The sequence below is a fragment of the Cnephaeus nilssonii genome (assembly GCF_951640355.1).
Source record: "Cnephaeus nilssonii genome assembly, chromosome: 19".
In the NCBI taxonomy this organism is placed as follows: domain Eukaryota; kingdom Metazoa; phylum Chordata; class Mammalia; order Chiroptera; family Vespertilionidae; genus Cnephaeus; species Cnephaeus nilssonii.
The window spans coordinates 22430065-22446543 of NC_137090.1; the positions used below are offsets into that span (position 1 = coordinate 22430065).

Below are 16479 nucleotides of genomic sequence, written 5' to 3' on the forward strand. Positions count from 1 at the left end.
ATAGGGTAGTGAAGACCTGGGGGGTGGAGGTGGGGAGGGGTTGAGAGAAGGGGGGCAAAGATGGAGGAAATGGGAGGTATATGTAATTCTATCAACAATAAAAAATATATTTAAAAATGGGGGAAGTTTTCCCAAACAGTGCGAATGGTTATACAATGAAATTCAAATCTCCCTTCCATCCTGACCCCTAGTTCCTGGACCAAAGGTTCTTACCTTGGCGTAGGGACCAGAGTCTAAGGAAAGGTTTCTAGAGTCATGTGAATTCTCTGCATACTTTTCAATGTGCTCACATGGTGCATTTTTGTGAGACCAGGATCCAAACTTTTACCTGAGGCACGAAAGGAACAGAGCCTAAGGCAGGTTTTGCTGAAGGGAGACTGAGGCGTTCTCCGCGCTAAGGATCCGGGCTCTGCTCTTTCCAAGTTTTCCGCCTGCCGCATTCCTTCCCTCCAGCGCGTCGGCGCGCGCTGACGTCATGACGGCGCACACGCAGCCCCGCCCCTGCAGGGATCCGCGCTAGGACGGAACCCGGGTTTCTCTCAAACCCGGAATGTGAGGCCTGGGCCCGTCGTCCCCCGGTCCCTGCCCCGCTCTTCCCCGGGCCCTCCGCCTGCCGCCGCTGTCCCCCAACTCGCCCCAGAGGAGCCAGGGCGGCCGTGCCCTTCTGCCGGGTGCCCGCGTGGCTGCCGCCGCCCCTCGGAATCGTCCGGGGCCGCCGAGGAGTTCGCTACGGAGGGAGGCGGGGGCCTTTGGGAGGAGGAGGAGGCGGTGGCGGCGGCGGAGGAGGGAAGGAAGATGGCGGCCGTGGAACTAGAGTGGATCCCAGAGACTCTTTACAACACCGCCATCTCCGCCGTCGTGGACAACTACATCCGCTCCCGCCGGGACATCCGCTCCTTGCCCGAGAACATCCAGTTCGATGTTTACTACAAGGTACGGGCCGTGGGCCTGCTCTCCGCTCTCCTGCCGCAACCCGTGGGGCCGCACCCCCTTCCACGTCTGCGAACCCCCGCGGTAACCCCTCACCCCTCGTAGCAGGATGGCCTCCCGAGACATCTGGTGCGGTCTCGGGGTTGCCAGTATAGAAACACCCTGTCATCCATATTCTCTGTCTTTCAAGCTTTTGGGCCTTGATTGGTATCTCTTCCAAAGGAGCCCCCGTTTCGGTGTTCCCTCCTATACGGTGCCCCCCTGGGTAGGCCTTCGCTTGGACTTCCTCTGTTGCGTCCCTCTCCTTCCCTTCTAGCTTGTGTCTTCGGATATTTTCTGCACTGTCTTCCCAGTTGTCCGCATCAGCTGGACTTTTTGCTGTGCTCCATCCCCCCCCCCCCCCCCACACACACACAAACCCCTCTACCCGGCCCCTTTCCTACTTTTCCCTCTCTCCCTCTCTCCTCCCTCCTTCCCAAGTATTTTTTTTTGCTTCGTGTTCCTTGGTTTCTCCTTTCTCATCCTAATTGAGAGGGAGTTGAGGAATTATTGGAAACAGTCGTGTGCCTTATTTTTTAAAGCTTTGGTTTTCGTTTATTCTTGGAGTTAAATTGGGAATTTTATTAATTGGGAGTGTTGACAAACTATTTGAAAGGAAAAAGGGGGAGGGGTCTTTCCTAAAACAAAAAGCTTTAGAATTTAAATTATGTTCATGTATTGGGAAGTTGCAGTCTTGCAGCATTCCTAAATCGCTCCCCCTCAAAAATCTCAACAAAAAGTCTCCAAGTCACTCTCCAAGGAGTTTCAAGGGTAAGAGTCTTCAGACGTGGACAATTTTTGCAGTGTTTTTAGAGGGAGGAGAACTTTATGGACTTGGAGTCTCCCCTTTCCTCTCCTCCCCACATTTGAATGTGAACAGTGGATTTATTATTCAGTTCTTGCCTTCAATTGGCGTGGAAAACTCCTATTCTCCAGTAGACACCCATACAAAATTTGCCTAAAGTAGAGTATGATTTATTTCTTAGACCTTAAATATTTCCTCTTGCTTTGTAAGTTGGCTGGGACAGTGTAAACTGATATTTAACAGATGTGTATATTCTTGTATATGCTTGGTGTTTCATGGCAGTTGTTTTATTGGGAAATTTGCCTGCTTTCTCCACCCCAAAATAATTTTTCAGAAAGCAGCCAACTTGCTGCATTCTACTAAAGCCAACTGCTTTACACCAATTCTAAAAGTTCAAATGTTTTTCCCCCTAAATATTTGGAGAAAATTCATTTTGCTCATTTATAGTATTATTCTAAATCACTTTGATATATTGACTATTGTGTATATTCCAAATCCTTCATTCCAAATCCTTTTGATATATTGACTAGTGTGTATATTCCAAATCCTTCATTCCTTCATTTCAAATCCCTTTGATATATTGACTATTGTGTATATCTAAGGAAATAGTGTATATTTAAGATTCATAACTCCCAGGGAAGGATGAGTTAAGAGTTGTCTTTCTCACCTGGGGAGCTTCAACTTTGTGTGTGTACTAACTCTGTCCATTTTATTCAGTCATATGCAATCTTTTACACTTTTAGAGAAAAATCATTGGAAATTTCATCCAAGTACATTTAGCAATTGAATGCCCTCAAAATACTTGGATATCTTCTAGTACCTTGCTTCTAATTGAAGTTTTTCATTTGAAGATTATTATTAGTATGAACAGATGGTGCGTTTGCCACATTTTTTGTTTTGCATAGTCCACAAAGTTTTAATAGTGCTTCTTGCCCTAGCCGGTTTGGCTTGGTGTATAAGAGCATCAGCCTGCAAACTGAAGGGTTCCTGGTTCCATTCCAGTCAAGGGCATATACCCAGGTTGCAGGCTCAGTCCCCAGTGCGGGGTGTGCGGGAGACAGGGGATCAATGATTCTCTCTCATCCTTGATGTTTCTCTCTCTCCATCTCTCTTCCTCTCTGAAATCAATAAAAATATATATTTTTAAAAATAGTGCTTCTTTCTGGGACACTTTTACCTTGAATAGTTGTATGTCTTTTGGGAGTATGGCACTGTGCTAAGGTGAAGGAAGGTATTTAACAGCTACCTGGAACTGTGTTTTTACACGTTATCTTGTTTAATCCTTGTAAACTGTAAGTAGGGTATAACCCTGTGTGAGGTGAGAAAGTTAAGTAGTTTAGTCAAGGTCTCATACCTAGTATTTAGTTCCTTCAAGACCTTGCTTTCTTGCTTGGAAAGATTTTGCATCTTGAGGTAGATTGTTTTTATGAAAGACATTATAGAACTAATTTTTATTAGCCTTTATAAAAATAGCTAGAGTGAAAGTCAATTCCTGGACTTCAGTCTTTAATGTAATGGAAGTATAACAAGGAATTTTTATTTTAAACAGTTTATCAATACATAAATATGAGTCTAAGCATTTTAATACATATAAGATACTTATCTCATGCCCAATTTGTGAAAAATTTAAGGGTCTTACTGTTTATAGTTGCATTTTCTTCCATTTAGAGCTAAGAAGAAAGTCATTAGATCCCTCTAGTAGTCCCAACTTCCATCAATAGGCATAGTCATAGACAAAATTATAGTATTTGTGGAACCAAAAATTCCATCTCCCTCTCTCTCTCTCTCTCTCTCTCTTTTTTTTAACCTTCACCTGAGGATATATTTCCATTGATTTTTTAGAGAGAGAGTGGAAGAGACAGGGAAAGACAGAGAAATACTGATGTGAGAGAAACACATTGATTGGTTGCCTCCTGCATGAACCCTGACAGGTCAAGGAGTCTACAACTCAGGTATATGCCCTTGATTGGAATTGAACCCGGGACCCTTTGGACGCTCTATGCACTGAACCAAACCGGCTAGGGTCTCCATCGTTGATTGTTTTGGTCCAGTTTCACACAAAGCTTTAGGAGGTGGGATTGTGGAATGAATGGGAGGTGAAAAAGTAGGCATGCTGACTGCTCCTAAAATGGGCAGGGAGACAGGTGTTGATATGTACAAAGAGTAAAATGTGAAGGGATTTTTTATTTTTTAATGGAAGACATTAGATGTCTGTATTGGCTGACTGGCAGAAACCAAAACAGAGTAAGAAGTTAAATTTATCAGTAAGGCAAGAAATAAATTGTGGAGCAGAGTCCATGAGCAAGAACATTAATTTCTGAGTCTTGCCCCTTCACGTTGCATAAATTAAGGTGTCAGTTATAAATTGGAGTTGGGGAAAGACCACTTTTTCTTTTAAGATCAGATGGAAAAAGTTCAGGACGTAAGGTATCAACCTAGGTAAATTTGTAAAGAATGGTTGTCATGAACAAGGAGGTATGATCATGTAATAGTAAGGGTGAGTGCTGATTTTTATTCAGAGAGGAAGGGAGAATGAGAGAGAGAGATAGAAACATCAAGGAGAGAGAATCATTGATTGGCTGCCTCCTGCACGCCCCCCACTGGGGATTGAGCTCGCAACCCAGGCATGTGCCCCTTGGCCGGAATCGAACCCGGGACCCTTCAGTCCACAGGCCGACGCTCTATCCACTGAGCCAAACCAGCTAGGGCTGAGTGCTGATTTTTATGTAGGAAAGCTAAACTGAAGTTGGAAATGGCTGATGAGGTATCTGGGAAGGGAAGGTCACTAAAATATGTTTTAAAAAATTGACAGGTGGTAAAGATGGGTTAATAAAAAGTAATACCCTACAAAGTAATGTATTTGAATCTAAATAGTTTTTATTCAAAGATGCTAAACCATTTAGATATAGAAAGTGGATGAGGTGAATAGAAGGAATTGTAAAACTCTATATCAAGTAAAAGCAAATAGAATGAAGGGCTGGGTTCTTTAAAGAATGAAGTGTATATTTCCTTTTCATTTTAATCGCTGAATGGTATGTTTTGTATCTTGTTCCAATTACAATATTTGCCATAGTTAAGTTTTGGTTGGGTGAAGTGTTTTAGTAATTTGTTCTTTTTATTATTTTCAGTCTTAAACTTAATGGTTTTTAAAATTATTTTAAGTCTCATGCTGAAAACCATACGAATTCATGTCTGATTTAGTATTAGAGTTCTTTTTTCTTTTTCTGGTTAAATTTCTGTTGTCTAGCTATATAGTCTCAACTAATATTCTGATAATCCTAAAATTGGCTGGTAACAAATTGAAAATAATTCTTGCAACATATTTGACAGCTAAAGAGTTACTCTTTTCATATAAAGAGCTTTTAAGATTAATAAATTGAAAATGAAAACTTTGCCGAAGCCAGTTTGGCTCAGTGGATAGAGCGTTGGCCTGCGGACTGAAGGGTCCCAGGTTCGATTCCAGTCAAGGGCATGTACCTTGGTTGTGGGCACATCCCCAGTGGGGGGTGTGCAGGAGGCCGCTGATCGATGTTTCTCTCTCATCAATGTTTCTAACTCTCTACCCTCTCCCTTCCTCTCTGTAAAAAAATCAAAAAAATATATTTAAAAAAAAAGAAAATGAAAACTTTATAAGATGGGTCACAAAAGAACATAAATAGCCAGCCATATCATGTATCTTTTTAAAAATATATATTTAAAAATTTTTTAAATATATTTATTGATTTTTTTACAGAGAGGAAGGGAGAGGGATAGAGAGTTAGAAATGATGAGAGAGAGAAACATCGATCAGCTGCTTCCTGCACACTCCCTACTGGGTATGTGCCCACAACCAAGGTACATGCCCTTGACCGGAATCGATCCTGGGACCCTTGAATCCACAGACCAACGCTCTATCCACTGAGCAAAACTGGTTAGGGCTAAAAAAATTTTTTTGAAATATGTTTTTACTTATTTCAGAGCAGAAGGGAGAGATAGAAACATCAATGATGAGAGAGAATCATTGTTCGCTGCCTCCTACCTGCCCCCTATTAGGGATAGAACTCACAGCCTGGGCATGTTCCCTGGCCAGGAATTGAACTGTGACTTCCTGGTTCACTGGTTGATGCTCAACCACTGAGCCACACCATATATTTTGATGGAAAGGTTATAATATGTCAACTCATCTCAGTTTAAGGTATAAATTTATCACAATTTGAATCAGACTCAGAATTTTATTGGATATAGGAAACTGATTAAATATAAAATTCATCTGGAGGAATTACATAAGAGTTAATGAGTCAAGGAAATTTTGAAGATGCACAATACTTAGGAGATATGTGCATTATAAGACAGTCAATTATATTAGAAAGCTACATATTTTAAAACACTGTAGCAGTGTCACAGAAACAGAGAAGTTGATTTGTAGAACATAGTAGACAGGAGCATTAGAGATCTTGCTGGGAAGATTTAGCCTGGCCCGTGCTGCTCAGTGGTTGGCATTGACCTGTGAACCCAGAGGTCATGGTTTGATTCCCCTTCAAGCACATTTCTGGGTTGCGGGCTCAGTCCCGGTAGGGGGAATGCATGGTGGGGGAGAGGGGGCGGTTGATGATTATCTCTCATTGGTGTTTCTTTCCTCCCTTCCTCTCTCTGAAATCAACAAAAATAATATTTACTTTTTAAAAAAGAACAAAGTAGACAGTCAAGATAGAAACCAAAGCATATTTAAGAATTTAGTATGTGATCAAATTATGAGAGTGCTATATTACAAATAAGTGGGGGAAACATACAAAAATACCTTGGGCACCTGAGTATTTGGGGGAAAAGTTAGACCTCTACTTCACACTGTATACCAAAATGAATTCCCGGTGGTTAAAGATTTAAATATGGCAAATGAAATCATAAAAGAATCAGAATAAATTAGAGTCAGTGTCTCGTAGTGGGAAAGGATTGAAATTTCCTCAAAGAAATTATTTTTAAGGTAATTTACAAAATTTTAAAATGTCAAACATAAAAATAAATAATGTTATAAAAGGTGAAGTCCTCTGTTACTTGTCTTGCCAACACTAGAATGCCATCTTGTCATCGGGAAGGCTTTTCTAAGTATGAATTCAAAATCTAGGAGGAAAAAAAAGAAATTGAGTACATAAAAAATTATAAGCACGTTTAAGAAAAAACTATGCAAATGACAGTATATGACCGATAAGGGGTGAATTTCTGCCGGACGTTGGGTGACATTTAATGCCGGTGGGTATTGATCCGGCATCTAGAAGGGTTCTGGAATCTGGAGAAGGCTGTACAGAGAGTAAATAAGAGTCCGGAGTCAAAAGATAATTTTGAAAGGCATTGGGGGTCAGAGGAGCCTAGCTAGCTAAAGGAGCTAAGTTCTCCTTGTCTCAGGACCCCTTGCTTTTTATTAACACAAATTGTCCTAAGGCAAGGTGGAGATATACACTTCAAAGGGTAGGGTTTCTAGGGTTTCCTACTAGCCTACTAGCTGTTCAGGTGTTTGGCCAGTAGGAGGCAATAACATGTAGATTAAGATGCCCTGAGCTGTCTGGCAGCAAACAATCATCCTATTCAGGTTTGGGGGAAATGCCTTCAGCCATTCCCAACAGGTGATAACATATGTGACTCAGCCCTTGTTGAGTCCCCAAGTTCCATCAACCTTTTGATGAAACTTGCAATTTTGACATGCTGGAACTGGCTTCCGGCAAATTTCCTAATACAGAAAGATCACTAATGAGTATGTAAAGGACAACCAACTCATTTCCAGAAGTCCTGAACAGCCAGCACATAGAAGAGAAAAATGTGAATAGCCAGTAAACATCAAAAGATGCTCAACTGAAAGACAAATTAAAATACAGTATCACCCAGCCAAAGTGGCTCAATGGATTGAGTGTCGTCCTGTGCACCAAGAGGTCACCGGTTCAATTCCTGGTCAGGGTACATGCTTGAGTTGTGGGCTCCATCCCCAGTAGGGAGCCAGTAGCAGTAGGAGGCAGCCGATTGATGTTTCCATCTCTTTCTCTCTAAAGTCAATAAAAACCTATTTTTTAAAAGATACAGTATCAAGCTCTGGCTGGTGTGGCTCAGTGGTTAGAATGAGAACAGAGGGGTCTTGGGTTCGGTTCCTGGTCAAAGGCATGTTCCTGGTTTGCAGATTCGATCTCTGGTACCAATCTGCACATGCAGGAGGCAACCAATCAATGTGTCTCTCTCACACTGTTGTTTCTCTCCCGCTTCCGTCTTCTTCCCTATCCCTCTCTTCCTCCCTTCCTTCCTTCCACTCTAAAAAAAAAAAAAAAATCAATGGGAAAAATATTCTCAGGTAAGGATTAAGAAAAAACAAAATACAGTCTCAAGCCAAGGCAGTCATGAAGACGAAAGAAAATCTGGAGGACTAAAACTACCAAATATCAAGCTGTAACAATTAAGATCATATGGTATTGGCATATGGATAGACAAATAGACTAGTGGAACAAAACAGTCCAGAACCATACTGACACATATACTGTCACCTAATTTATGAAAAGGCAATTCAGTGGGGAAAGGAAAATCAAATAAATGTTATTAGTCAATTAAGTATCCATATAGGGAAAAAGGTATAATGACTTTACTTTACACCAGCAATTTTCAACCTTTTTCATCTTGAGGCACACATAAACTAAATTCAGTAACAAACCAAGAAATAGAATTTTTGCTGACCTGACAAAAAATAGGTATAATTTTGAATTATTCACACCAGATGACTATTGTATTAGCTGTTGTCATTTTTTTATTTGACAATCTAAGGAAAAATTGATCAGTGCCTCAGTGGACAAACAAAAACTCCTACCACCTTCAGATACTTACTTGAGTTTATTCAAAGAGCAGTTGATGCTGCTGATAATTTATTTAGCTTGTTCCAGACCAACCTAATTCTTTCCAATTAAAAAAAACAACACCACAGTAAAAGAGGTTAACATAATACTGATGCCTAGACCTAAGATAAAAAGAAAGTCTAGAAAACCTCACATGAATTGTGAGGCAAAAGTTCTAGATAAAATAATTGCAAGTGCAAATCAGCAAGTCTCTTCATATAATTCACCATATTAATAGGACAGAGGAAAACTATCGTTACAGTTTTCTTCCATTGAACTTAAGGAATACACATTGACATTCTAAATATACATTTACTCAAAAGGTAATTTAAATACACATACCTAAACAAGAATACTTAGTGGTAGACACTTAAAGCATTCTGATTAAAATCAGGACTATAATAAGATAACTTCTATTATCAATATTATTTAATTTTTTTAAGTAAAGGCTTTCAGACTTAGTTCTGGAACTGTAAACTACATATTCAATATTCTTGAAGTGCTAATAAATACAGTTAGAGTAAAGAAAAAGCCAGCAAAATCAACTGAAAAACTATCACAATGAGATATTCAGTGAGGGGGGATGATTACACATTAGTAATTAAAATTAAATTTTTCTACATGCAGTATAGGAAAGAATACATTACTTAAAATAACAACAGAAAACATGAATAGAGTAAATCCAAAAAGGAGATGTACAGAAACCCAAAGTGTTTAATAAATGTTGAAGAGAGATATTGTTACTAGATTGGAAAATTTAGGGTTTTCTACTGACTGTATATTCAAAGTAGGCTTAATCAGAATTTCAAAAACGTATTTTGGAACCAAGTTTAATAACTTGAAGATATGTAATGGGGAAATAAGTTTTTAACTTCCATAACGAAGGGTTAAAGTTTATGAAACATACTCAAAACTGCAAATCAATAAGAAAAAGAGGACTGAATAGAAATGTGCTGTTATGTTGACAGTGATTTTTCTCTTTTTTTAAATCCTCACCCGAGGATATATTTTTTTAATTGATTTTTTATTTTAGAGAGAGAGGGAGAGAGAAACATCGATTGATCTGTTGCCTCCTGTACGTACCCTGACCGGGGATCAAACCTGCAACCTAGCTGTGCGCCCAGACTGGGAATCGAACCCTCAACCTTTTTGTGTATGGAATGATGCTCCAACCGAGCCACCGGGCCATGGCAATAGTGATTTTCTCTCTTTTTTTGTTAATCTTCACCAGAGGATATTTTTTCCGTTGCTTTTCAGAGAGAGTGGAAGGGAAGGAAGGAGGAGGAGAGGCGGGGAGAGATATAAAGATAGAAACATTGATATGAGAGAGACACATTAACTGGGTGCTTCCCGCACTCCCCCCTTTGGGTTGCTGGCCAGAGCTCTAACCACCGGGAAACACTGGCCAGGGCAACAGTGATTTTTCTCTCTTCCTGGTAAAATCAAATGAGTACTTTTTTTAAATAATTTTTTTCTAGATTTTCTAATTTTTCTAAAAATGTATGTAATAATTCTGCAATCAGAGGAAACAAATATTTTAAAGTTCATTATTTAGACTTTAGAATGTGTTTCTTATAACCATACTACCCTCTCTCTGTTGTCTCATGGATATACTTCTAATTTTCACCACATATTGGTAGTGAAGCTTTAAGAAAAGCTGAGAAATTTATTCAGATTTACAGATTACTTATGAGTTGCATATGGCTGGTTATCATTATTGGTTAGATCTTACATCTAACTAGATTTTTGTTTTAACCTTCCATTTATATCATGGTAGCATCTTCCACAATTAAACACAATCATGCTATCTTGAAAATTAAGCCATTAAACCCATCAAGTGAGCAATAGAGTTAAAGAATCTGGGTATTGGACATAAATTCATTCACATTACAATTGGAGGCGGGGGAAAACTCTTATTTAATGGATGGTGGATGTAGTGGACAACATTTAAATTTACAGCATATTTAAACTTTAGTAAGTTAACTGTCTGTTTCTTGTGCTTTTTAATGAAATGAACATGTCCACTTAAACCTTTGGCTTATTTCTCAGGACTGATCCTATGGGAGAGTCATAGCTCAATCTTTTTAAAAAAATGTTTTTTATTGATTTCAGAGAGTAAGAGAGAGATTGAAACATCAATGATAAGAGAGAATCATTAATCAGCTGCCACCTGCACACCCCCCACTGGGGATCTAGCCCGTAACCCAGGCATGTGCCCTTGACTGGAATTGAACCTGGGCCTACACTCTATCCACTGAGCCAAACTGGCTGGGGTTGGACTCAATTTCTTTTATATCTTTTTCTAAAGTTGTCTAAATTTTTGTTTTGAGGAATTATTCTAAATTATTTATATGCTAATTAGATGTTAAGACTAAGCTGTTCACTTTTCGCCTATGATAATTTTGAATTGGTTTGGAAAGGTTTTTATCCTCATCTTTATTTCTCTGGGCTTGGGGCTGTCCTGCATTGCCCTTGCAATAATTGCCTTCAGTTTTCTGTTTTAATGTTTATATTTAATAAATACATAACTGTATAATACTTTGTATTACTTAATCATGTACCTGATACTGTTTTACAAATATTAATTTTTTATATTATTTTTCAACTACAGTTGACATTCAGTATTATATTAGTTTCAGGTGTACAGTGTAGTGGTTAGATAATCATATATTTACAAAGTGATCCCCAATAATTCATGTACCCACCTGGCACCATACATAATTATTACAATACTAGAGGCCTGGACTGGATTCGTGCACTGGTGGGGTCCCTCGGCCTGGCCTGCGGGGATCAGGCCAAAACCGGCTCGCTGAGGGACCGCAGGAGGGCTTCAGGGCATGTCTGGCCCATCTTGCCCAGTCCCAATCAGCCAGACTCCAGCAGCAAGCTAACCTAAGAGTCGGAGTGTCTGCCCCCTAGTGGTCAGTGCACGTCATAGTAACTGGTCGAATGGTCAAACTGTCGGACCCTTAGCATATTAGGCTTTTATATATATAGATTATTGACTATGTTTCCTATGCTGTACTTTACATCCCGATGACTATTTTGCAACTACCAATTTGTACATCTTAATCCTTTCACTTTTCTCACCCAGCCCTTCAACTTTTTCCCCCTCTGGAACCAATAGTTCTCTGCATCAATGTGTCTGTTTCTGTTTTGTTTGTTTATGTATTTTGTTCTTTAGAGACTACATAGATCATATACATATAACTAATTTCTAACTATCAGATACAACTATTAAAATGCTTTTATATGGATTGTATAAATTTGTTGATTTAGTGTTACATTTCTCATAGCACAAGCATCTTTCCCAATATTACTATGTAATCATACCAACTTTGAGTAGTATTCATTAAATTCATCAAATATTAAGTTCATCGAATTATATTCATAAGTATACTTAAAGTAGAAATTAAATTTAAAAATTTTAATTATCTCTTTTTGTTTTTTTTATTTCAGCTTTACCAACAGGGACGCTTATGTCAACTGGGCAGTGAATTTTGTGAATTGGAAGTTTTTGCGAAAGTATTGAGAGCTCTGGATAAAAGGTAAATTTATTTATTTTTTATATTGTGGTAAACTGTACATAAACTAAATTTTACTATTGCACACCGACCTTCCTTGCCCATGGTCCTGGGTAACCAGCAGCAATGCACAGGTGCTGACTGCTAGCATGGCAAGGCATCTTCTCTATTTTTATTTTGGGACTATTTCTCCTCTGTTCTTGTGGGCCACTACTTATTCTGTGGCTGGAACAGTTCTGTCAGGTCTTCCCTAGGATCCATTGTTGCAGGAATCCACATGGTCTTGGAGTTTTCTGGAAATATAAACATATTCTCAACCAAAGGTTAATAAAGAACCCTTTTCTATAAATTAACTTGGGGTCCTTTTGATTTTTGACCAAACAATTTTCCTTTGGTTTATTTGACACCATGTGTGTTTTTCATGGGTGTCTTGCTGTTTGCATTACAAATAAAAATTAATTTTTAAAGTAAAAAATTTCTAGATGTAATTTACTTTCAGGATATTTTTCCTTACATAATATTACTTCACTATCCCCCCTTATTTTTATTTATTAGGAGGCTTTTGGAAATTTTTTATAATGCAGTCTTGATAACTTTAAATTTTAATTTTTTGCACAAAAATATGACTGCTTTAGGTTCATTGCATGTTAAGTAATTTTACCATGAAATGAACTATCAATAGAAATTTTGGTTAATACTTTAGGAACAGCTTTTGTACAATTACATTTTTTTGAATATTCACTTATTTCATTTAGCCAATTAAATTAATCTGAAAAACTTGATTACTATTTTACTGTCAAATTTAATACTCTAACAATAATCTTAGTTTACCCTATAAATATTAATGGAAAGGATTATTTGCATCCTTGAGAAAGCCCTGAGCATTCCTAGATTTAGATATAGGGCATCTGCATTTGGCCAACTCTCTGTTGCCTGGGTCCCAATCCAAGCTGGGCCAAGTCTCTGTATGTTGCCTGGGTCCCGATCTGAGCTGGGCATGGGAAGCACGAAGCAGCCATGGGGCAGGAGACCTCCCTCAGAAGGGGCTAGGGTTCAGGCCCCTGTAATGTTGGGGGAGTGAGGATCTGTGCCCCACCTCTGTAGACCCCCAAATTCTCTCCTGATGGCCCCTCTGCGACTGTGCCTGTCTTAGGTTGTTCCACCCCTGAGGAATCTTACCCGTCTCTGGCTAACCAGCCATCCTCAGGGGCCAAGCAGGGTGATGTGAGGTTCAGTTCTGTCTCCTTGGTAGCCTATGCCCCTATGGCCTCCATGCCCAGCACCTGCCTTGGAATCCCCTCGCCTGCTGGCGGGGCCCCGGCATTGATCACATATCTTGGGGAACCCAGGTTTCTTTTCCATGGAGGGCCCAGCTCACACCATTGGGCGAGAGACAGATCCATGGTACCAGCCACCATGAGGCTTCAACCTCAGCATGAACTGAAAACTCAGGCAACAGCTGTGGGCAATTGGATTGTGAGAAGAGGGTCCCTCTTGGCAAAAAGAGCAAGAAGGGCCAATATAGAATGCTCAAATGCTTTCCTAGGGGGCCTTCCACACAGTGGAAGGGATTAAATCCTTTCATGTCCTTATAAATTGCTGCCAAACATTCAAAGAATTAGTTTGTAAGTTTGGGATAATTGTACAATATGCTGTTGTAAAATATCAAAAATTATAATGAAATTGTAGAATATCATGTAAGAATATTCTTTGTTCTAGGCCAGTGATGGCGAACCTCTGACACGCGTGTCAGTGCAATTTCTGATGACACGCGGCCGCTGAGGCGGCCGCATGCCGAGGATGAAACATTTATGTTGTTTAAACTATAAATATCGCAAAATAATGTTTTTTCCTCAAAGTGACACACTACCCGAGTTATGCTCAGTTTTTTGGCAAAGTTTGACATACCAAGCTCAAAAGGTTACCCATCACTGTTCTAGGCCATGGCAATTCAATCTCAAACTGGCTATCAATTTCTTTTTGTATAGAAAAGGTTTTAACGAGTTAAAGTCTCCTAATAATTTCTAAAAGTCATTTCATCTTTTAAGACAATCTTTTCTTATCTCCACCTTCTGAGGCCTAATGTATTGGTTACCAATTACAATCCCTATGATATTTGAAAGGGACCTCTTTTTATTTCTTTCCAAAATAATTTTCAGACTACAGAGATTTTCATTTAAGAATCTTTGTCTTTCTTTTTACAAGTAACCTGTATGGTTACAACTTGAAAGGCAAGCTTCAGGCGACTAGCTAGCTATATTACAAGTACTCTTACAGTAAGGCTGACTACTAATTTACTTTCAGATTTAACATTTTAACAATAATCTTGGTTTACATTGTAAATATTAGTGAAAGAGAATTAAAAATTTTAAAATTTCATCTTTTTATTAAAATTATAATTATATTTTTAAAGTATCCTCTTAGGCTTATTTGCATATACAGAAGGATCATGGGAAGCCTTCAGTAACTTTCTTACAAAACTTTATTTAAATTGCTTACAAAGACATTGGCTTATTTAAAGGAAGGGGGTTGGCCTTTGTTATTTCAAGATGGCGGGCAGTAAGCCACGTGGCCAGAGGGGCAGGCAAGATGGTGGCTGTCTCACCAGCGGCAAATGTTGCCCCACCTCTAGCTTAATTAAGAATGCAGGCAGCCGAAACCGGTTTGGCTCAGTGGTTAGAGCGTCGGCCTTGGGACTCAAGGGTCCCAGGTTCGATTCTGGTCAAGGGCATGTACCTCGGTTGAGGGCACATCCCCAGTGGGGGTGTTTAGGAGGCAGCTGATCTATGTTTCTCTGTCATCGATGTTTCTAACTCTCTATCCCTCTCTCTTCCTCTCTGTGAAAAATCAATAAAATTAAAAAAATAATAATAAAAAAAAGAATGCAGGCAGCTACGAGTCAGGATTCAATTATGTATAAAAACATTGTCTTCTCATGTAATTTATATGAGACCTTGATTATATTTTAAAAATCCAATTTATAAGGTAACTTAAGTAGGTACCTTTAATTAAAAAAGCAAAGAAACTTATTCAGTAAAACTTATAGGTTTGATATTTTATTGGTCTGATCCAAAACCATAAACACTGTCCCACCTCCAGCCCATACAAAAATGCTGGCTGCTTGAGGCTTTTGTCTTTCTTGAAATTCTACTTCTGTTGAAAATTTTGGAAAAAAAAAAAAAAAAAAAGAAAATTTTGGCTATATTTAAGAAATATATTGTTTTTGCCCTTCTTCCAGGCGAAAACTTTCATAACACTTAATATATATGTATATAAGTAAAATACATTAATTAATTTTTATTTGATAAAGCTTTCCATGCAATCTCAAGTATCAATCGGTTTAATTAAAAAATATTTCTTTTAAGAGAGAATAGACTTTTGTAAGATTTCGGAGCCTGTGAAATGTCTTAAAAGCTATTCTCAAAACCTTGAAATACCTTGGAAAGATCAAACATATAATATATATATATTTATATATATGATTTAAAGATTATATACTTAAGTTATCTTAAAGAATATCAATTAAATTTAAACTGTATCACAGAATTCTCTTTTTAAAATCAGACCAAGAAGTAACATATTTTGAATTTCTAATTATTTAAGAGAAAACATTTTATTTTCTCAAAAACACGTTTTTATATTTTAGGTATTATTGCCACATTTATATAATTTCTCTCAATTCAATTGCACTCTAAATTTTCAGAGCTTGCAAGTCAAATATTAGCAGTTCCTTGATTAACAACTTTTATATTCTTAATAAATTTCTAAAACACAAGACATAATCAAATAGATTCAATTCTGTCCTCTAAATCTTTCATGAGGCAAATTTAGATTAATATTTTAGCTTTTTTTTCATTTCAAAATATCTAGATATTTAATAAACTTTTATTATTTATATAATTAAGCAAACTTTTAAGATTTTTAAGCTGCCAAAGCCAAACCTAAAGATGGTGAAACAGGTTTGGTCTTTTCGAATGTAAATTATATTCTTAAAATGACTACTGGCGGGAACTTGGCTACCTGAATGCTGGGGGAAGGGCGACTACGCCTTCCTGCATTAACAAGGGGCATAGCCAGTCTTTATCTGGACTACTTTATAATATGTTTTTCAACAATTTTTGAGTTTCAAATCCAATTCCAATTATTTTAAGGCATTTACTTTGGATAAATTCTGTCTTGAAGACCTTAAAGGTTAAATTTTTAACACCCTTCATTAGCATTTTAAAACTACTCTTTATTATGGAAATGCCAATCTGCTGCTGGAACTAGCCTGTGTTCTTTCCTTTTGGTCAAATTCGCCATTTCTACGGCTAAAAACAGTCTCGGGTTTTTATTCTGT

General features: G+C 38.3%; 1 protein-coding gene across 1 annotated transcript in view; it reads left to right on the forward strand.

The window, feature by feature from the left end:
• The first annotated feature begins 499 nt into the window (after positions 1-499).
• APPBP2 (amyloid beta precursor protein binding protein 2) overlaps positions 500-16479 on the forward strand; it is a 51090-nt gene continuing 35110 nt past the window's right edge. Inside the window, exons 1-2 of the mRNA XM_079796996.1 lie at positions 500-933; positions 12076-12164. Of these exons, the coding sequence (XP_079653122.1) occupies positions 796-933; positions 12076-12164 (227 nt within the window). The 5' untranslated portion in view covers positions 500-795. The remainder of the gene's footprint in view (positions 934-12075; positions 12165-16479) is intronic.